This window comes from Callorhinchus milii, unplaced genomic scaffold (genome assembly GCF_018977255.1).
Source record: "Callorhinchus milii isolate IMCB2004 unplaced genomic scaffold, IMCB_Cmil_1.0 Scaffold2, whole genome shotgun sequence".
In the NCBI taxonomy this organism is placed as follows: domain Eukaryota; kingdom Metazoa; phylum Chordata; class Chondrichthyes; order Chimaeriformes; family Callorhinchidae; genus Callorhinchus; species Callorhinchus milii.
The window spans coordinates 49679926-49702335 of record NW_024704743.1 but is presented as its reverse complement, the minus strand read 5'-3'; the positions used below and the strand labels follow the sequence as shown (position 1 = coordinate 49702335).

Below are 22410 nucleotides of genomic sequence, written 5' to 3'. Positions count from 1 at the left end.
TGTGGGACACTGCTGTGTGCAATTGGCTGCCGCGTTTGCCCACAAATATATTCACTTTACTGTCTATTCTGTGAAGCGCTTTGAGACGTCGAGAAGACGTGAAAAGCGCTATATCAAATGCAAGGATTATTATTATTATAATCCATTTCCTAGTGGGCATTTGCCCATAGCACAAACACAGCTAGTAATTCAGTATTTAGTCAGAAATCTCACTGAGAAAGGCACCAGCAGTGGTTGCTTTAGAAACAGAAAATATCACATTTAATAGCCAATTCAGAACACCAGACACCCTTTTTGTAATTCAGATTTTAAGTGTTGGTGTTTTTGTCAGAATGCCATCATTGCTTTCAGGCGAGAACAAGAAAATGATCTGCCAGTCAAGAATCTGTGACCAGCTGAAGCTGTTGGAAACGTGGGCCAATCACAAGGATTACCTAAAGAGACAAGTGGGATTCTGTGCCCAGTGGTGTCTTGATAATCTCTGTAAGTGATTCACTCAGACTCATCTGCAGCAGTCATTTATCCTTAAGCTAAATCGCCATGCCTCAGTATGTATGTTCCTGACATCTTCAGGGTTTCTGGTGGCAGCACCAATCCCTGGATCAGGGTAAGGTGGGAGAGATGGTGCGAGGGACAGCTGGGTCATTCAGTGTAAATACTGCAGAAATTATATTTATTGGGGTTTGAATAACCAATGAAAAGTTATCCTTGATAGTTCATTGATAGTTAATTACAGAACTGAACGCACCCTTGTGTTTGAACTTAGACCCAGGGCTATTAATCCAACTTGTATTTTAGACCCAATTGTTTTGATCTCAGCAGAGGAAGACTTAGAATCAATGTGTGGAATATTCCCTGTGATGGTATTGCTTACACAAGACATAGAAACAATGCTGCACCTCCATTTCTCTCAATGAAGTTGGGTACTGCTGGCTCACATACAAACTGATCTGGAGCCAGCTCACTGATTTGCAAAGTTCTGCAATTTTAGCTGGTCAGACTCCAGCAGTATCCCAACTCACACTCTAGGGCCCCCAAACCTTGGCTCTTACTAACCTGTGCCTAATACTCTCCAGATTTAGACAAGCAGCGACCACCCTCCAAGAAAGTGCGCATTCTGTTCCAGACACAGGGAAATTTTGATTTGTAGGTGTCATAATTAGAACTCCTGTCTGGTTTGGATACTCTTAAGCATTGCGATGGGGGTTCCACTTGTGTTAGGCACATGGCTGTCCAAACGAAAAGCACAGACAGCTCAGGCAAGCATAGAGAAATAAAGCTTCAATTAGCAGTTAAAATGAAAATCGCCTCAACATTTGACTTTAATGGAAAACTTTCCTTGGCATACGATGTGGTTTAATTTTTTACACACGCTTAAATACCTCTTTGTTTAATTATTTTTTCCCTTCTATTGTATCTCTGAGATCTGTGTTAATCTGCTCATATTCATACTTTTCAAAACTTCATCCCTATGAATTATTCTTTGCAGTTGTGAAAGAAGGGCGAATATTTACATATGAGAGGGTGGATCTCACCAGCATTAATGCCATGTTGAATAGCAAAGACGTCAGTGAATACCTCAAGATTTCAGCTGCTGGCCTTGAGGTTAGTACTGTATGTGCAGTACTTGTAATTTGAAATGGGCTTGGTTTGTTTTAAAGGGAAAGCAACAGAAAGTCAAGTTGTTTCTTTCAATAGAACAATGCATACCCATTCATGTTAAAGCCTGCCCATTTGGCTCAGTAGATAGCACTCTTGCCTCTATAATAATAATAATAATAATAATCCTTGCATTTGATATAGCGCTTTTCACGTCGGGAGGACGTCCCAAAGCGCTTCACAGAACACACTGTAAAGTGAATTGACTGTATATTTGTGGGCGAACGCGGCAGCCAATTGCGCACAGCAATGTCCCAAACAGTCGTAGATTGAAGATGACCAATTTATTATTGTTTTTGGTTTTGGAGGAATTATTATTAGGCTCTTTGTGAAGTAAGGAAACTTGCCCAAGGTTTCGCCCTGCCTGGAATTGAACTCAGGTCTCTCGCTTGCAAAGCGAATGCTCTAACCACTGAGCTACAGGACTCCACATCTGCATCTACGTCAGATGGTTCTGCCTCCACATCAGGACTTTGGATTCGCGGTCCAGACTAACAGTCCAGTGCAGAACTGGGTGAGCACTGCATTGTTGGAGGTGCCATCCTTCGGATGAGCCATTAACTTGAAGTCTAGCCCATCTATTCATGTCCCTGCCTCAGCTCTTCATTCCCTGATTCAACTCCTCGATGAAACAACAAGGTTATTTAACCATTGAGATTTACCATCTTGGAAACCTTTTTGTTTCAATTTGCTTCTTAAAAACTTTTGGGATTTTGATTTTTACAGTTTTTTTATTGGTGTACATCCACTCCATCTGAAATATTCCACAATGTGTCCCTGTAACCTTGCCCTCCTTGTCCTGTAGCTCAGTGGTTAGAGCACACACCTCACAAGTGAGAGACCTGGGTTCGATTCCCGGCAGGGCAAAACCTTTGCCAAGTTTCCTTACTCCACACGCCTGATGATAATCCCTCAAGAAACCAAAAACCAAACAATAATAAAATTGGTCACTTCAATCCACGGCTGTTTGTGGGACACTGCTGTGCGCAATTGGCTGCCAGGTTTTGCCCACAAGTATACAGTCAGTTCACTTTACAGTATATTCTGTTAGAAGACGTGAAAAGCTCTATATCAAATGCAAGGATTATTATATTTATTATTTTTCCGCAGGCACGTTGTGACGCCTCGTCATTTGAGAGTGTTCGTTGCACATACTGCGTCTATTCTGGGGTCTGGTACTACGAGGTCACAGTCATCACCTCTGGGGTCATGCAGATCGGATGGGCTACAAAAGACAGCAAATTTCTTACCCACGTGAGTGAATATTAGGATGTTTATTTATTGGGCATCATGAGCGCCCCCTAGATCAACCAACTAACTGTTTGTCTTTACCTTAGAGTTGAATTCTTTCATTCAAGAGTATTGTAATCATAGAATGTTACACGAGAGGAGCAGGCCATGAGCATCATCAATGGTGTATTTCATCACATGAGCCATCTGATCTAAACTGACTATCCTGCTCACTCCCCATAACCTTGGGAAGGATGTAAGACCGTCTTATCCTAAAATCTAAAATCAGGCACAACTGATTATTTTGCCCACAAATATACAGTCAATTCACCTTACAGTATATTCTGTGAAGCACTTTGAGACGTCTCGAAGTCGTGAAAAGCGCTACATCAAATGCAAGATTATTATTATAACTGTGGAAAATTCATAAATTCAATGTTTATTTGGAAAGACAGTTTCCCGCAGTTGTCAACAAGAACTGACTTCCAAGTTCAGATTGAATTTAACGCTCCATCCGAGATTTCTTCCAATTCACCCCTTCTTTCCTCATTTTCAAAGCCTGCCTTACCTCTTTTACCATGCTTTTGATCACCCCCCACCCCCAACTCAGCTGCTCAGCTAGTTGTGCAAAGCGCTTTGAGACGTCCTCATATAAAAGACACTGTGTAGATGTAAATTATGTTGTAGTGTCACAATTTTCCACTACCTTAAATTTTAATGTAAAATGGGCTTTTTGGCTGACTGTGGAACTTTGTGCCTAACATTCCTTGTTTGTAAGCCTCTATCTAATTCCCTTTGCAAATAATTGATAGACTCGGCTTCAACTGCAGTTTGTGGCCGTAAATTCCACATTCCAACCACCCTCTGTGTAAACCACCTCATTGTTCAGAAGCCTCGTGTCTGTGCTGCATGTTGTGCTGTGACTTTGATTTATGATTATTAAATAGTGTTTTTGTTTGAATGATTAGATACTGTAAGATCTTAATTTTAACAGATTCAAAGATTTCCTCTCATGAAGTGGTGTTAGATACAGATTACATACATAACAACAACAACAAGATTAAATTTGTATAGCGCCTTTCACGTCGGGAGGACGTCCCAAAGACAACAACAACACTTTTAATTTATATAGCGCACTTCACGCAGGATAGCGTCCTGGAGCTTAGAAACATAGAGAAGAAGGAGCAAAAAACAAAGGCTGAGATACCCATCATGTTTACTCCCAGGAGAAAATCTCCATTCCTCTCACCATACGGGTAATGGTGCTTCCAAAATCCCGGGATTGCAACCTCTACACTTGAAACCTCACTGTTAGAGGGGAAAGGTGTAATAGCTGGGGCCAATTCTCACCCGCTTTCTTCGCCAGTATAAGGGTCAAAGGGTAGCAATACATTCTGGAACCTTGAATGATTTTTCTTCCTTAGACTAGGAACAGAGACTAATTCTAATACACCCAGAATGGAGTGACTGATTCAGTGTCTATCAGAGGAACAGTGGGTTTAAGATTCTTTAACTTTTTGCAATCCTCCACACTGCTGAATAAAGCCCTGCTGATTTTATAATGTAGGAAGGATATGGCATTGGAGATGATGAGTACTCTTGTGCCTACGATGGCTGTCGACAGTTGATATGGTACAACGCCAAAAGCAAGATCCATTTTCACTCCTGCTGGAAGGAGGGTGAGTTTGGAATGATCTCTGCATGCTGATGAAAGTTGTAGTTGACACCCCTTTAGTGTAATAGTATTTGCCAATAAATGCTTTCCAAACTGTGGCACTGATCTAATGTGAATCAGTGTTGCCAGTGTAGGGGTGGTGCAGGTGGTGGGATCATACCTTGAGTTAATCATTTTGCTTACCCGATCATTAAAATTCAATTCAAATCTCAATAAGGACATTTATGAATGCCTCCCTTGCATAAGGCACAGGAGTAAGTGGAAACAGACTTCCGGCTTCTAGCTTACATTTTAGAAACTTTTGCTTTGGATGTGCCTGTAAGGTTCTATGATAAGATTCCCACTAAATTTACTCAAGGTGAGGGGACAGGAAGTCAAGCACAGATGAACCTAAACAACAATGAAACAGCCCACCCATTATCCTCAACTGTATGGGAGCGAGAGGCTTCCTACAAAAACAGTTAATGGGCATCCTTTGCCATCATTTCAATCTCTCCTTCTCCAAGTACCTCATTTCTTCACGGAAATTTGCTTGTATCCATTGTCTCCCTAAAATCGTTTATCTGTTTTCACCTTTCAAACTACAACAACATTGTGGATTTATATTGTAACTTCACACAGGATAGAATCTTGAAGGGCTTAAGAATGGTTATAATTTGATGCTGAACTGCTACCTTTAAACTTAACCCAAATAATGTTCAACATGGTCACAGTATCTCAAGCACAAGAAAGGAACATAAGCAGTGAATTCAGATTGAATTACAGTTCACCCCCTGAGTTCCAGATGCCTGGTATCGGGAATTCAGACCCAGCCGGCCCAGGTCCGACAGCAAAAACATTTTTTTTTAAATTCCACAGTTATGGATCCCACCAGCCAGTGTCCTATTACTGTCCTGGGCAGGTTCACCATCATTGCTGGCTTTCACAGCGGCCAGGGATATTGACTTTGACTCAGATTATTTGAATTCCGAGAGCCTGTGAAATGGCTTATCGGCTATCTGCTCAAACAATTACCATGGCGGTGCCGGCGTTATAATCACACTTAGCTGATAATTCCATCTCACCAGACCGGATCTTCCCCCAACTCCACCCCTACACCCCTCATTGTTCCAGCTGGCCATGGTTTAAGTGTGCTTTGCGTAGAGAGTGGTGGATATGTAGAATACACCACCCAGTCAGGCCGTGGAGGCATATTGCATCTATAATTTCAAAAACAATTGAATATTTATTTGCCCCAAAATAGTTGAGCATATGAAAGATGGAGTAGTGTAGGATTATTTAGTTATTAGATTTAATTATTTCTTTCAACTTTGGGATCTGCTGTTCAGACCCCAATAGTCTTTTTTGGTCAGTCGAGTGTCTGACACATGTGGAAACCCATCAACATGCTTAACTGGATCAAAACCAAACTGAGATTTCCATGCATCCTACTTACATGGAAATTCCAGACATATTTATTGCAATGGAATGTTCACTCTCTCCCTGGAGGGACACATCCTGCTTACCAAATCCTGACAAACAGATCCCCCAAATAAAATTGGTCACAAAATACAGTCAATTAATTTCACAGTAAATCCTGTGAAGCACTTTGAGACATCCTTCTGACATGATAAGGCCCTAAACCAAATGCAAGATTTTTTATTACTGTTAATTCTGGAGTATTAGGTACAAGTTGATAAGAGCCAATGGTTGGTGACCCCAGATACTGGGATTGGGATACTGCTGAAATCTAACCTAATGCTAAAACCACATAGCTTGCCATCGAGAGCACTGTCTGGCAAGTTTTCCTGCTGCTTGTCCAGCTAGGTCTTTTCAGGTCCTGTACATTCCTACGCGCCTCTAATGAAAGCAGAAAACTGCAGTCAACACACATGATTTATAACTATGCTTATTGTACGTTCATGTAGCAGCATGCAATGAGTTAAATTTCCAATGAATAGAAATGCCAGCTCAAATGGCTACAGTTTCTGATTTGGATTCAGTAATTCCTCTGCTGACCTCTTTGCTGAGAATTGAGCTATTTTGAAACTGTGGCAACCATGACATTTTCCGAAGGTCATTTGTCTGACTTTCCACGGAGCACAATACTCTGGTCGCGTGTTAGGCTGTTTTGTTCAGTCAGTTTCTTTCCCTTCAGCTGTACTCATTTCTAAGTATTTCCGATATTCAATCAACATTTAGAATCTTACAGCGCAGAAAGAGAGTTCTCGACGCCTGTGCTGTCCTTGTTCTCTCCTTCTCCCTGATTATATTGAGTCTAACCCCATTTCCCTGCTCTTCCCCATTCCCTCGTAAGGCTTCATTTATTAAATGTTGTGTTATGTAATAGGTTGAATATGTATTATAGTTTTGTTTATCTATATGCCCTTTCAAATCTTGAATATGATTTACACTCAAAAAAAAGTTAATGTGGTAAGAGGAGAATTTGATATTGAAAGTTTCTCTCTGGAAAGTCTCAACGATCTGCAATGTGACTAGAAGTGTACTTCAATCCAGAGCATGGGATGAGTTACATGTTCATTAAAATCTCCTTGCTGTAATTTATTGATCCCTTCCCCTGCCTGTCTTCCTAACTTTCATGCACATTAGCAGCCCTGTGGTTTTCTTGACCCCTTTATTTACACTCTTTTGTCCTCAGGTGACACGGTTGGGTTTCTGTTGGATCTGAATAAGAAAGTTTTGATATTTTACTTGAATGGACAGCCTCTCCCACCTGAAAAACAAGTGTTTTCTTCAGCAACGTATGTTTTCTCTTTATTTTACTTCCATATAAATGCACTAAATAAACTGTGTTGAACTAGATATGTTTTAGCAAGTTGGAGAATACTTTGAGGCCTGTATAACAGAGCCTAGCACCTTGGTTTGTCACCATAACAAAGGGGCACTGTCTTCATTAACATGGCTTGTGCAAAGTTTTTCTCAGTTATTTACCCACGCAAACATGTTGAAATACGTCTTTCACAAACATGCGTATGATAGTCATAAGGCAAACAATACAAGGCTTTCTGCCTCGTCTCCCTCTCCAAAGGAAGAACATGACCCATTTTCATTGCTCAGAGATATAGTTCCTAAATAAAAAAGCACAGTCTAAATGTTGGCAATTTTTAATGGAAGTTGCAAAGAACTCAGAGTTTCAAATGAAATCTACATCTGGTTTGTTACACCAGCTCCGATTTTGAATCATTGTAATTCACATTCCATCTCAGGTTTCCCTCTCACTCCCTCAAGTGACTTAGCACAGTGCAAGCCATGAACAACATCTGGTTATCTTCTGTATTTTAAGATGTTAAGGTACTTTAGAAAGCACAAACAGGCTTTGTTGAAGGTTCTCCTCAGTGGCTGTGACTCTGCCACTGCCTTTCACACCACATTTGTTAGCGTTGTATTTCAGGCCTAAATACATTGCAGTTAAAGTTCTTGCCAGGAAGCTCGGAATGTGAGTCAGTTTATTACAATCAGAGACTTTTCAGGCCCTAAAATATTTCACGTCAGAGATACAAAATGAATGCTGAAACCATTGAGTCACTGAATAAGTTCCAAACCCTGAGCTTTATTTCAGAATACCATGTGCAGGTCACCACCAGCTGGAGTGTGTCCCATATCAGTTGTGAAACTGACTTCCTCATTCAGGTGCTGACTGACTTATTGTACATTTTCAGTGCTTTCAGATTTCCAGGATTCCTTTCTCCTTTGATCATTATTAAATGAGCAAGTTTGTTGTAGACTTACTGCAGATGCTGTGCAATGTTTTACCCTAATCCCAAAGGCTTCCACTTTCTATCAGCACATTTAGTCTTTGTGGAGGAGTCTTTGTGGAGTCCTGTAGCTCAGTGATAAGAGCACTTGCCTTGCAAGTGAGAGACCCAGCAGAGCGAAACCTTGGGCAAGTTTCCTTATTTCACACGCATGATAATAACCCCTCAAGAATTTTTTTTAAGAAATAATAATTTGGTCACTTCAATCCACGACTGTTTGTGGGATACTGCTGTGAGCAATTGGCTGCCGCGTTTCGCCCACAAATATACAGTCAATTCACTTTACAGTATATTCTGTGAAGCACTTTGAGACATCCAGAAGATGTGAAAATTTCTGTAAAAAATGCAAGGATTATTTACTTATTTTTATTTAAGACTGGAAAATTTATTGTGTAGAGGACTGCAGAAACCAAGCCTCATTGCACCATCCTGGGGCACAGCATGTTAGAGCTGTTCTCTGCCACAACACTGCGCTACCCTTTGCCTGCGAAACTCTTTATAAATCATCATTGGACTTCCGATCAATCATGACCTCACTCAGGAGTACTCGCCTCAGGAGTACTCGCAGTGAACAGAAAGGTGCACTCCAACAGCAGATTTACTTCCTCTGATCCCTCTCCTTAATGTTCTGGACTGATTTGGTCTGATCCTTGGAATCACTCATCCACATTGAAAGTGAAAACCTTCATCAATTTTGGAATACACTATGGGTATCCCAAAGACATTCTCATTGCAGAGTCAAATTGCCAGTGTTAAATTTAGATGAATCTCTGCTATCAGCAAATTATTTCTTACCACTAAAACACACCTGGCTAATTGTTTCACCTTCCTCACCTTAAGATGTTTTGACTCTTTTCCTTTGACTGCAGTGCTAGCCCTCACTCTCTGGAATGCTCTCTCCAAATCCCTCTACCTTACACCCTCCTACACTCTTAAAACCCTTCTAAAAACCTACCCCTTTGCCCCTTCAGACATCTACTGCAACTACCCCATCTCGAACTCTGCTCAGGCTCACACTCTGCCAGATTTGACAGGTTTGTCCTCAACCACCATCAACACACACCTTTCGGCAGGCTTCTCTGATTAGCAGAGAATTCTCAGAGAATTAGCAAAGATTCTTCTCTTTGACCGAGCCTTCAGCTCCCCTCTCGACTCTCTTCCCCCTCCTCGCTCCCTCCCTTCCCTCCCCTCACCCTGACCATTTCCCCCCTCCTCGCTCCCTCCCTTCCCTCCCCTCACCCTGACCATTTCCGCCCTGCTCGGGTCATGACCCAACTGTGCAGCGCCTTGGGACGTCCTCCTGACGTGAAAGGCGCTTTATAAATGGAATCTTGTTGTTGTTGTTGTAGCAAACAGGAGCAAGAATCCTGGTGGATTTTCTCCTTCCTAACCCCAAGAGTTCAATTGCAGCCTCCCAACTGTTGCCACGGCTGCGATCAGCTGATGGCACACAAACCTCCATCCTCCCGATCCTTATCGCTTAGGGTTGCATCATTTCACAAATCAATGTATATCATTTCATCAATCTTTGTAATTGTCACTAATGCCAGTTTATTAACCAAATGTCGGGGTGGTATGCTAGAATTAAAAAATAAAATAGTTATATTTTAACTTTGTTGCAGAGTGCAGGATTATACCGTGTTCACATGTCAGTCTAGCTATGCTGAATAATCAAACGCTTTCACTTAGTATTGCATGACATAAGTATAATAATAAGAAAATAATCCTTGCATTTGATACAGCACCTTTCATGTCAGGATGATGCCTCAAAGTGCTTCACAGGATTCACCTATAAAGTGTATTAACCATGTATTTTGCAAGCAAACACAGCAGCCAATTTGTGAACAGCAATGTCCCACAAACATCCTTTGTTACTTTGCATTATTACTCTGTTTGCTTTTAAGACAGTTAGAACAAACATTAATGACCAAAAAGCAGCATAAATAGCAATAGTTGTGCAATGCTAGATTTATTAGGCTGCATTATTCCTGAAGTATCTAAGACATCAAACTCTCAAACTCATTTACCAGTCTTTAATACTTTGATATTTTAATAATTTTATCATTTTAATTACTTTTAAGATTACAAAAGTTATCATTAATTAGCTACTTTGCATTATCACTCTGTTCACTTTTAAGACAATTAGAACAAATTGGATGGAATTATTATAATCGTATTAACTTTAATTACCTGCTCTTCTGAGTAATGAAGGCTCTGTTTCATTTAATGTATCTCCAGGTCTGGCTTTTTTGCAGCTGGTAGTTTCATGTCCTTTCAACAATGCGAGTTCAACTTTGGAGCAAAGCCTTTCAGATACTCTCCTCCTGTTAAATTCTGCACCTTTAACCAGCAGGCAAAACTGGAAGCGAGCGAAAAGATCATACTACCCAGGTAAGCGGCTAAGTGATCCCTTTTGGCCCGGGATAGGAAAAAAAAGGTATTTTAAATTGTGAGCAGAGATGACACTTGAAGTCAACTCTAGCCATCCATCCAGGGCTGATCATATCAGCAGACAGTGTTCCTTGAAATCATTTCTCCTTCCAGATCCCCAAAGTCTAAGTTATAGAAAAATACTGCAACCACCAGCCATCCCTACCTGTCTTCTGTGGAATTTTCTGTGAGTGATTTTATTTTTATCTTCACGTGCGAACCCAGGCAATGAGTGCCAGCAAATTATTAAAAGCAGGTAGGGGAACTCAGGTGATCTTGATCCAGATCCAGCCTTCACCGAATATCCCAAACAAACGGATCTGCTAGCAGAAACACCACCTTATTTTGGGAATATAGCAATCAAGATGTAGAAAAGACCAATAATATTAAGAATAATAATAATGCAGTATTAATAAAGCTTGCACTGAGTATACATTACAAAGTGATTCACAAGATTTACTGTGAAGCACAGTGACCATATTTGTAGGTGAACAGCCTAATCATAGAATCATAGAATCGTACAGCACAAAAAGAGACCATTCGGCCCATCAAGTTTGTGCGTCTCTTTGAATAGAGCAATTAATGTCAATCCCACTGCCCAGCCCTTTCCCCATAACCCTGCAAACCCGTCCTCCTCAAATACCTGTCCACCGCATTTTTAAAAGTAGTTATCGAATCGGCCTCGATAAATAATAATAATAATAATCACCCTTTCGGGCAATGCGTTCCAGATTCGAACAACTCGCTGCGTGAAAAAATTTCTTCTCACCTCCCCTCTGCTTCTTTTAGAGACTATTTTGAATCTGTGACCTTGAATCACCGACACACCCACCAGTGGAAACAGTTTTTCCCTTTCAAACCTATCAAATCCCCTCATGATTTTGAAGACCTCTATTAGGTCTCCTCAACAACAACAACAACAAGAACAAGATTGCATTTATAGAACGCCTTTCACGTCGGGAGGACGTGAACCTTCTCGTAACCTTCTCTGCTCCAATGAGAATAATCCCAGCCTCTCTGGCCTTTCCTCATAATCAAAGTCCCTCATTCCAGGTACCATTCTTGTAAATCTCCTCTGCACCCTTTCCAATGCCTTAACATCCTTCCTATAGTGCGGTGCCCAGAACTGGGCGCAGTGTTCTAACTGAGGCCCAACCAGTGTTTATATAGGTTAATCATAACCTCCTGACTCTTGTACTCTATGCCCCTATTTATAATGCCTTGTATCCCATATGCCCTTTTTACAGCTTTATCCACCTGTCCTGCCACCTTCAAGAATTCATTTACCTACACCCCCAGGTCTCTCTGTTCTTTTACCCCCCTTAAGATTGTATTACCAGCCTATATTGCCTCCCCTCATTCTTTCTACCAAAATGCATTACCTCGCATTTCTCCACTCATCTGCCATGTGTCTGCCCATTTTACCATTCTGTCTATGTCTTCCTGCAGTTGGCTACTATCCTTCTCAATGTTTACTACCCTACCTAACTTTGTGTCGTCCGCAAACTTGGAAATGGTACTTGTTATACCCAAGTCCAGATCATTTATGTATATTAAGAAGAGCAGTGGTCCTAATACCGATCCCTGGGGGATGCCACTGTACACTTCCCTCCAGTCAGAAAAGCAGCCGTTCACCACAACTCTCTGCTTTCTATCTCCCAGCCAGTTCTGGATCCATGTGGCCACTGTCCCTTTTATACCATGGGCTTCTATCTTTCTTACAAGTTTTTCATGTGGCACTTTGTCAAATGCCTTTTGAAAGTCCATATAAACTACATCAACTGCAATACCTTTATCCACCCTCTCCATTACCTCATCGAAAAATTCTATTAATTGTGCACAGCAATGTCCCACAAACAGCCATGAAGTGAATGACCAATTTTCTCTGATGGATTATTGACCAGAACACCAGGAAACTTTCCCTTCTCTTTTTGAGTCGTGCCATGGGATCTTGAACATCCACTTGAACAGGCAGACAGAATTTTGGCTTAACATCTGATCCGAAGGACGGCACCTCCAACAATGCAATACATCCCCAGCACTGCGTTGGAGTGTCAGTTTGAACTTTGCAAGTTCATGTTCCGATGTGGGCCTTAGTCAGAGGCAAGAGTGCTACTAAATGACCCAGGCTGACAAATTCATCTGGCTGATCTAATTTCTCCTAATCTCACATAATCTCCCATTTTCGTCTGCACCCTTCCCCTAGCCCAAGGAACTCTTAAAACCAATAATAGCACCATAATTGATTGATAACTCAACAGAGCAGGGATCCAACCTAAGGTTTCTTGATCTACATGGTTATTTTGTTCTGGGTATAAATGACTTTGACTGCTGTTAACTAGAATTGGCTTCTCTTCAGATGATTTTAAAATTACATTGAAGCCATGGAAATTTTAAGTTACAGACCATGCAGCAGTAATAGTTGAATGAATAATCTTTAAACAGGATAGAATAGATCATCGAATATTTTTGTACTCAAGGATTTCAGCTTACCTTGAGCAGCACATTAATGGTATGTCGAATGGCAGTATTTTTTCTGCTGCCGCAATTATAAAATATAATAATAATCAATAAGTTAATAACTTTCCTGGGCAGGGTGAAACCTTAGGCAAGTTTCCTTACTCTACACACACGTCTCTGTTTACCTAGCAGTAAGTAGGAACCCACTTGTTAATCGATTGGCGGATCATTTTCCGGAGGTAATATTCCCTCCAAAAAATAATGATTTGGTCACTCAATCAACGACTGTTTGTGGGCAGTTGGCTGCTGTGTTTCACCTACAAAATACACAGTCACTACACTTTACAGTACATCCTGTGAGGCGCTTTCAGACATCTCAAAGACGTGATAAGGAGCTATATCAGATGCAAGAAATATTATTATGTTGTTATAACTTTTTTCTTCATTTATTAGTTTAATTTGCGTTTTTCAATGGGGCAGATGATAAAGAAAATAATGCAAAGCAAGTGTTTAAAATGAATGAATGAAGGTTCCTTTTGTTGTTGCTTTGTGAAGTGTCAAGGTCAAATTCATTTGAAAATAATGAATGTTGCTCAAGATAATCAATCAGGGAACTAACTTGCAAACTCATTTCAATTCCAGACACAAGCGACTGGCTTTGATGCAGAATATCAGTATTGCAGACAATGCCTGCACCCTCTGCTGCAACGATCCTGCCAACACTGAGTTAAGGCCATGTGGACACAGGTAACACCTGTCATGTATATTCCCCCCTAAATAACATTTTCTGCTCTCATACACTTCCCACTTTCATGCTTACCATTTCATGTGGATGTTTAAATAATAAAAACACAAAAGTGCTTTTTTTGTAGCTGTAAGTATCCAACAGCAACAAATTACATTTGTATAATAATAATAATAATAATAATAATCCTTGCATTTGATATAGCGCTTTTCACGTCGGGAGGACATCCCAAAGCGCTTCACAGAACACACTGTAAAGTGAATTGACTGTATATTTGTGGGTGAACGTGGCAGCCAATTGCGCACAGCAATGTCCCACAAACAGTCATGTGGATTGAAAATGACCAATTTTATTATTGTTTTTGGTTTTTGGAGGGATTATTATTATATAGTGCTTTTCACGCCAGTAGGATGTCCCGAGACAACCCAATTATACTGCCTACTGGCCATATAATTAGCACAGGATAACTAGGTTTTCATTATGAAATAATTTCCTATAAACCTTTTAGGTTTCAGTGCTCCAAGACACTTCCCCACATTAAGTGCTCAATAAAAATGGAAGTTGTTTATTAAAAATGTTTTTTTTCTCTTTCAGAGAGATTTGCATGTCTTGTGCCTTGCAACTTCAGATATGCCCAATGTGTCGTTCCGTTATAAAGACTAGGATTCGAATCACCACAGCTGGCTGAGGGCCACTGCTTTTTCTTTTCAAGTGTTTCAGCGATCTCCATGGAAGGTTTATAAATCTATTTTCAACAGCACTAACTTCACAACTGCAATATGCCAAAAGACCAGAAAGCTATATTCTTTGCAAAAATATTCACCACAAGTTAGCTTTTGTTAGTTTGTAACTGATAATGATAAATCTCAACTAAATCTAATTTACGATGATGTGATTCCTGAAATTTCATTGTCAACATTGGTTGATCTTCGTACTTGTCCATTGGTGTAATGATGCTGTTGCTAGAAATTGGTACAAATGCCACAAGATCTTTAAGGCATTTCAGTTTTATATTGAGAAGAGTTGATGTAACTCAGGACAGGAAGCACCTGTGCACTTCTTATGCTAAATAACTAACCTTGTTGCAATAAACGTTTTTGCAAAAAAAACAATGATAGACTATCTGTCTTGATAAGATCATCCTGACTATTCAAATGACATTATTCCAGAGAACATATCTCAGACAGGTAACATCATATGGCTTCAAATGGATGATAGCACCTCAGAAGAACTAACTCCCACTGGACAATGTCCCTTTAATTATAATTTTTCAGCATTACATCTAAAGGGGTTTATTCTTGGGGTCAAATCCCATGATAAGCACATATTACAAAGGGTGAATACATTTACCAAGCTGACATTTGGCTCTGTCTCTAATTTATATCAAATATCCATCTCAAAGGTCAATCACAACATTCTCAAGCCTCCCTGAAATCTGCCTGTGTGGTCACATGTGGCCCTGTATTTTCACTGTCCCCTGATAGTTACATTGGCTCCCTGGCTCTCAGGAACGTGTAGCCGTCAAACTCAGGCTCCACCACACAAGTGGAGGGTTGACAATGATTGAATTCCAGGCTTCCTGATCTAAATGGGAACATCTCGATCACCTAAGTCACGGCAAGGAGAAAGGCCTCTTGACCTATATATCAGGAATAGATCATAAGATAGGTTCAGAAGAAGAAACCCTTCAGCCCATTTGATCACATCCTTCCAGAATGCCAAACCTACTATCTTCCCAATAGAGTATCAAACTATTTCTGAATTTGGTACAGTCCTAGCCTCAACCACCATTCCTGGTAACCATTTCCAGCTGTTAATGACCCTTTGTGTGAAAAATATGCTATCTGTCATAATGATCTGGACTAACAACTCAATGGCAACTGAGACTACTCACCCATCCAGATTAAACTATTGCCACTATGATGTTGGTTTTCAAAGGGATAAATTAGAGTTGTAATCATGCGTTATAAAGGAAGGCACAGAACTATACTACAGTCCCTATCTATAGCCCAGACAAGGACGTTTTGATTTCTATATCCTTTTATTAAAGGTAGGATGTTCACCTGCTATAAGTTCACCTGCTCAGTACCCACCGTATGATCCAATTGGAATAGGTTATAAATTAAATTTGGAAAAACTGAAAGATAAAATATCATGAAATTGAGATAAAGGTGTTTTTCATTGGGTACATGAGGCTATTATCTCTCCGTCATGTAACCAGCCTGTGACATGAAGCATTGCTGAGAAGGAATTTCTCAACTTGATAAGAACTGGTCTACAACTGAGGCAATATTAATACAAATACGATAAAGTTACATTTGTGTAGCGCCTTTCATGTTGGGAGGATGTCTCAAGGTGCTAATATTAAGGTATAACTGGGTCAATATCTAGAACCGGGATAGTGAGTTTAGACCAAACATTTATTTTTGCTATTGTACATACCGTACCGACAGTTTTTATTAAAAATCTACCTTTTTTTTACAAATATTCCCAAAATAGAAACAACAATATTTACAACAGTACTTTGTCCTTAGTGGCACCAAAGCCTGCTATAAGGCGGTAAGATGAAACAACCCAAAGCATGGATTGTACGTGACAGAAGAACTTGGAGGATACTAGTTGTGAGAGCTCCTCTCTCAAACTTGGGCACGAGCAAGAAGTCCCAGAAAGAGTTTTTGATACTGCACACACACAAAATACCCTGATTCAACATTCTAAGTTTAAGTCAAATTGAGTTATGGTTTCCTCCTTCAAGGCCGGTCTCAAGACCTTACTCTTTGACCGTGCCTTCAGCTCCCCTCTCAACTCTCTACCCCCTCCTCGCCCTCTCCCTTCCCTCCCCTCACCCTGACCATTTCCCCCCTGCTCGGGTCCTGACTCAACTGTCCAGTGCCTTGGGACGTCCTCCCGATGTGAAAGGCACTCTATAAATGGAATCTTGTTGTTGTTGTTGAAAGGTTGAGTACAAATAAACCCCACACTAGTATGCTACTTTCAGTCCTAAGTACTTGTAAAAATGGAAGTGAAGCACTGAATTCCCTCCAACACCTACACCTGCATGCGTTTCTGTGCTTCCACACATTGAAGGTTCATTCACTGCAGATTATTAGATAGATTTTAGCAACTCTTCCTGCTCGCAAGCAGTTTGCAGTTTTTATTCCAGCCCCTGTAAAAATGCCACACTCACTGAAGACGATATTATTTGTTATGATTACTTTCATTCTTTCCAATTGTGACTGTGTTTTTTCTTAATTCTTGCATTTCATAACTGTTAATCTATTTGAATAGAAATTTGTACCATGTTTGGGGTTTTATTTAATTGCATCCAAAGATTGCATCCATCTAAATGTAAATATTTCTTGTATATTCCTAAGGTTCTGTATTTCAAAGATTGATGCATTAAAAGAAAATCTCATTTCATTCAGATTCTCCGGCTTTCATATATCTCGTGGCTATCGTACTTCACAAGATCACAGGATTGGTCTGGATGAAGAAGGCCCTTTGGACCATCCAATCTCATCCCTCCAGAACACTCACCCCACCATCACTGCATCAAGCTGCTTTTTAAATAAGTCCAGTGTCCTGGGCTCTACCAACTTTCCTGGCAACCTGTCCCAGTCGTTGATCCCCTTGCATAAAGAAAAACTTCCTGGTATCTGTCCTGAAATTACACTTTGCAACTCTAAACTTATGTCTTCTTGTTATATTGTCTTGATACATCCTAAAATACTGATCTGGATTTACGTTTTCCATCTCTATGAGTTGGGTCTTCTCTCAAGATTGAAGAGCCCTAGCTTGTCTCTTATTTTTGTCTCAGGAGCTCCAATCTTCTGTTGGGTTCTTTTCCACGATATTTCATTTCAGATTGGAAATGTCATTGTTTCTGTGACATTGCTCTGTGCAAATGCAGTCACCACACTTCACAGTGCAAATCCTGCAAAGCGCTTTGAGACATCTCAACGACATGATAATCACTATATCCAATGCAAAATGCAAAGATTATTGTTTTTGCCAGTGTATTAAAATTGCACTTTATCATGTTTTTTGACAAAGTATAGATAATTTCTTATTGTCTAATTTGTCTTACTCCCTGATTACACTTTATTCAAACAGTGCCCATTTACCAGAAGAAATCCTAATCAGATTTCTTATTAAAGAATTCAGTTTGACATCACCATACTTTGGAGCTCCAATATGTATTAAAGTATTCTCAACAATGCATGACATATACGGTAGATCAGTGAATTTCCCAATCTCATTTCTGCTCAACATCATATCTATAAATGATCCAATTATTTTTACGTCTGCACATGACTGATATAAACTCCAGTTCCGCAGCATTCCTCTCAGATAAAGCTGCTAGAATCTTGCAAAATAAACATTTTAGGGTAAATTGGGAGCCTGACGCAGAACCCATTACCATGCTTAAGAGTATCCAAACTGAAAGAGTTCCACATACATTTGGCAGATCAAATATGCAAATTTCCCATTCATCTGGAAATGTGTACTTTCTTCCTGGAGAACCGCACCCTGTTTACCAAATTTCCAGTAAATATTAGGTGTAGGTTGACAGGAACCCAATACTCAGAGACCCTGGTTTAACCAGCTAGCTAACTACATTAGCTTGCTATTGCTTTTTCAGCTACACCACCCTATCCATTAAGGGCTTTGGCTTGCAGGGTTCCCAGGACCAGAATAGGAAGAATCCCCAACCCTGTCATCATTTTGCCCCTTTCAGTCCTGCCAATGTGCCAGGCTGGCCAGTCTATCATCGATAATGTCTTGGCGTACTATGCACCTGACTGACTCAGGAATAGGAGTAACAAGATCATCATAGAGGATGTAATTCAGATATTCCATTACCAGGTGTGTCACCTTGGAGCCAGCATAGCTCCAAAGAGACTCTACTTACATCCTGCCAGGAGGCTCATCACTAGATCATTTGACATCTGACAAGCAAAGATTTGAGTCTGCACTAGCAGGTACCAGGGGTACTTGTGGGCAACAGCTCAGCATGAAATGCATGAGAGCATTGACACCATCCTCCTGCCCACAACTCGGACACACATCCTACCATTGATTGATAATGCCTTCCAACAACTGCCAACACAACCCTCAAAGTATCCTCATCAGCCGTTTGGCCTTCAGCAGTGCAGAATAAACAGGAGCATTTCAATGGGTTGATAACACATGAGTTGTTTCTGCTGACAATGAAAAACTTCTGCAGATATCAGTGCATCCACATTCTAACACTCCCCAAATACCTCGAGTTTCTAAATATTTTATTATACAATATTTGTTTAGTGAAAAAGGGTTAGGAAAGATCTTGAAATATTACCCATCTGTAAAAAATTTTTTGAAGACTGCATTATCTTCGTTTCACGTAGCATGATGAAAATTATGTACAAGGTTAGAATCTTTGAATTTATTCAGTGTATTAAATAATGCCAGTGAGAACAATTGTTTAGAGTTTTCAGTTTAATGCTGCAGCACAAAAATTAGCAAGGACACATAGATGTAGAAAAGAAAACTAATATTCCTTGCATTTGATATAGTATCATGACGCTGTTGAGATGTCTCAAAGCACTTTGCAATATTTTACTGTGGTGAGATGAGTGTATTTGTAGGTGAATGTGGTAGCCAATTTACGAACAGCATTGTCTTATAAACACCCATGAAGGAAATGATCAATTTATCTGGGTATTGGTGGCCAAGACGTCAAGCAAAACTCTCTTCTCTTTTTGAATAGTGTCATGGGATCTTAACCTCTGTTCAATGTCTCATCTGAATGACGTTGAACAACAAGCAGCATGACCCCATCATTGCCAGCCGAGACTGTTCAAAATCCTGATGTGGTGAACCCCAAACCTTCTGGCTCAAAAGTGAGAGTGCTACCAACTAAACCAGGCTATCACCCAACTAAAAAGGTTTTCAAGTTAAAGTTTTAAAAATATAATTGGAAATACTTAGTTTTGATCAGTTTCTTCGCCTCACACAACTCACCATCGGTGGGCAAGTTTTCAGGCATTCTGTTTCTGTTCTCTGGAACTCCATCCCAGAGGCCCTCCATCTCACCCTTCCATTTCCATCTTCGAAATCCCATCTTAAGCCCTTTTGCTCTTGACCACACTTTTCAGCCACCTTTCACCACCCTCAACTCTTACTTGGGCTCCCAGTGAACTTGACGAACAGTGACGAGTTTAAGACGTCCTCTATTGAATGCAATTTGTGTACTGGAGAAATTAACACATTCGCATGATGAAATATAAATTATTACAGTTATTGAGACATTAAACTGAGGTTCTGTCTGCCTGTTTAGGGTGGATGCTAACAATCCCATGGAACTATTCAACAACAACAAATAACAACTTGCATTTATATAGCGTCTTCATGCAGAGTAACACCTTGGATGAGAGAGATGAGAGTTCCTCCTGGTGTCCTGGCCAACAATTTCCCCAAATAAAATTGGTCATTCACTTCAAGGTTGATTGTGAGACATTGCTGTGCATAAATTGGCTGCAGCATTCGTCTAACAATAAATAATCACTATACCTTACAGTAAAATCCTGTGAAGTGCTTTGAAGTGAAAGGCGCTATACCAAATGCAAGGATTATTTTTACCATAGGTGTCATATTGTTGTATGAATTCTAAATGAATCATGCTTTGAATTTACACATGAAATAGTTTTGAATGCTAGAAGGCCATGGTTCTCTCTTTTCCAGTGAAGTTTACACTGTGCACTGAATGGTTAGTTATTTTGCTCTTTTGTCTCTCTACTGCTATTCGGGGTAAGTTCATGCTGTTATTGAATGTGAGATGATTCATGGTGTCTGTCTGTTTACAAATATGCCTCAGTGCTGATAGCCCACTGATTTCACTACATGCCCACTGAGGCTTCTATTCACTCTTGTTCTGAATTCTGTCCAGGAGTCGGTTGCACTTTCTCCAGTACACAGATTGCATTCGATAAGAGGCCTAGTGGTGAAAACAGATAAATTCTATAGTGGTATAGATGGATTTTGCATTGAAATTTGAAAGGCAGGGAGAGATAAAACTTCATAGCATTAAATCACAGACATTTATGTAAAATATAACCAAAATCACTATTTTAAAACTGAAACATTTATTTTGTGTAACTATATCTGTCCTAAATGGGTGAAATATTGATTAGGTTTTTACTAATAAATTGATTTAACAATCAGTCTGCATTTAAACTTGGATTAGAGAACAGCTTTAACAGATTAATCCAATCTCAACTGTTTCTTTCAACATTATTGAAGGTTTATTCACTGCTGCAACTTCCTTTTATGAATTTGTCTTTTACAGATAACTCCACTTTAAAATATAATTTGAAAGTACCAATATAAAGATAAATTGTATTACTTTGGCATACAGAAACCATTTACAGCAGTTTTAAGACAAAGATACATTTGTTTTTCAGATGTAAATCTGGCATAATCTTGAAATTGTAAAGCTCGGAACCACTCCTTTTTGTCTGTAAACCTATTAAAAATTGTTTTTAAGCTTATGTGAATTTGGCCAGGAGAATGGAAATATATCACCAACACAGAAGTAATGAAACATTTTCAATCGATTAAGAATCTGGACAGATAGCTAATATACCAGATAATGTGATGTACTTTCTCAGTCAAAATTGAATCACTTAACTTACACAACTTTGAATTGCTCTTCATCTATTCACACATCAATTTAGATTACAAATTCTGTCTAAATTGCATCAACGATGCTTTCCTGTACTTTAATATGAAACATTTTAAAATTAATTTTCTATAAAACTGAAAAGCTTCATTTGTAAGCTGATTATTAATATCAATAAAATGCCAAAAAATGAATCCTCATTTTGTATTCAACAATGTTTATTTGACATCACAAAGAAGTGCAACTCCTCGTAGGATCCAATGCTCAGGCGTCTGAACTGTCCTTAGGTCCACTGCAGCTATGTAGTTCAGGTCAGTCCGGACTGGCTTTTTGTATATGGGACATGAATATAATCGGGAATCTTTTGCACCTGTGAGAGAGATAACATATGCTGTTATTTGGAACCGGGCAAATTTAACAATTTCCATTTATATAGGATCTTTCTTGTAAGGTAACTTCTCAAAGCAATTTACAGAGGCTGTGCCAGACACTGAGCAGAGAGTGAGGAAGGAGGTGACTGTAGGCAAAGTCAAATAGATAGATTTTAAGAAGGTATTAGGACAAAAAGAGTGGCATGAGGCAGAGAGACTTGGAGAGAGAATTCCAGAAGGCTTGGCCACTGATGGTGGGGTGGAGGGGGTGAGGGACATGCAGCTATGTGTATGCATGTAACATACAAGATTTGCAAACTACTATAAAGTGCCTGCAGCAGTGGGTGTCAAGGAATTTTAGAAGGCTTCATCACATCTGAAAAAGAACAATTTAAAAAACATGGAATTAAAAAGATTCATTTGAC

At 39.8% G+C, this 22410-nt stretch overlaps 2 protein-coding genes across 3 annotated transcripts in view; one reads left to right on the top strand and one right to left on the bottom strand.

The window, feature by feature from the left end:
* LOC103183189 (RING finger and SPRY domain-containing protein 1) overlaps positions 1-16707 on the top strand; it is a 46724-nt gene extending 30017 nt beyond the window's left edge. The window contains exons 7-14 of one of the 2 annotated variants that reach the window (XM_007900526.2): positions 352-483; positions 1490-1605; positions 2770-2913; positions 4457-4568; positions 7203-7305; positions 10558-10710; positions 13852-13956; positions 14549-16707. In XM_007900526.2, the coding sequence (XP_007898717.1) occupies positions 352-483; positions 1490-1605; positions 2770-2913; positions 4457-4568; positions 7203-7305; positions 10558-10710; positions 13852-13956; positions 14549-14642 (959 nt within the window). In that variant the 3' untranslated portion in view covers positions 14643-16707. Of the gene's footprint in view, positions 1-351; positions 484-1489; positions 1606-2769; positions 2914-4456; positions 4569-7202; positions 7306-10557; positions 10711-10863; positions 10931-13851; positions 13957-14548 lie in introns of those variants that run through there. The other variant, XM_007900527.2, reaches the window with a different exon arrangement.
* Positions 16708-21814: 5107 nt separating this feature from the next.
* Positions 21815-22410, bottom strand: part of dnah5 (dynein, axonemal, heavy chain 5) — a 123374-nt gene continuing 122778 nt past the window's right edge. The window contains exon 76 of the mRNA XM_042346968.1: positions 21815-21984. Within this exon, the coding sequence (XP_042202902.1) occupies positions 21833-21984 (152 nt within the window). The 3' untranslated portion in view covers positions 21815-21832. The remainder of the gene's footprint in view (positions 21985-22410) is intronic.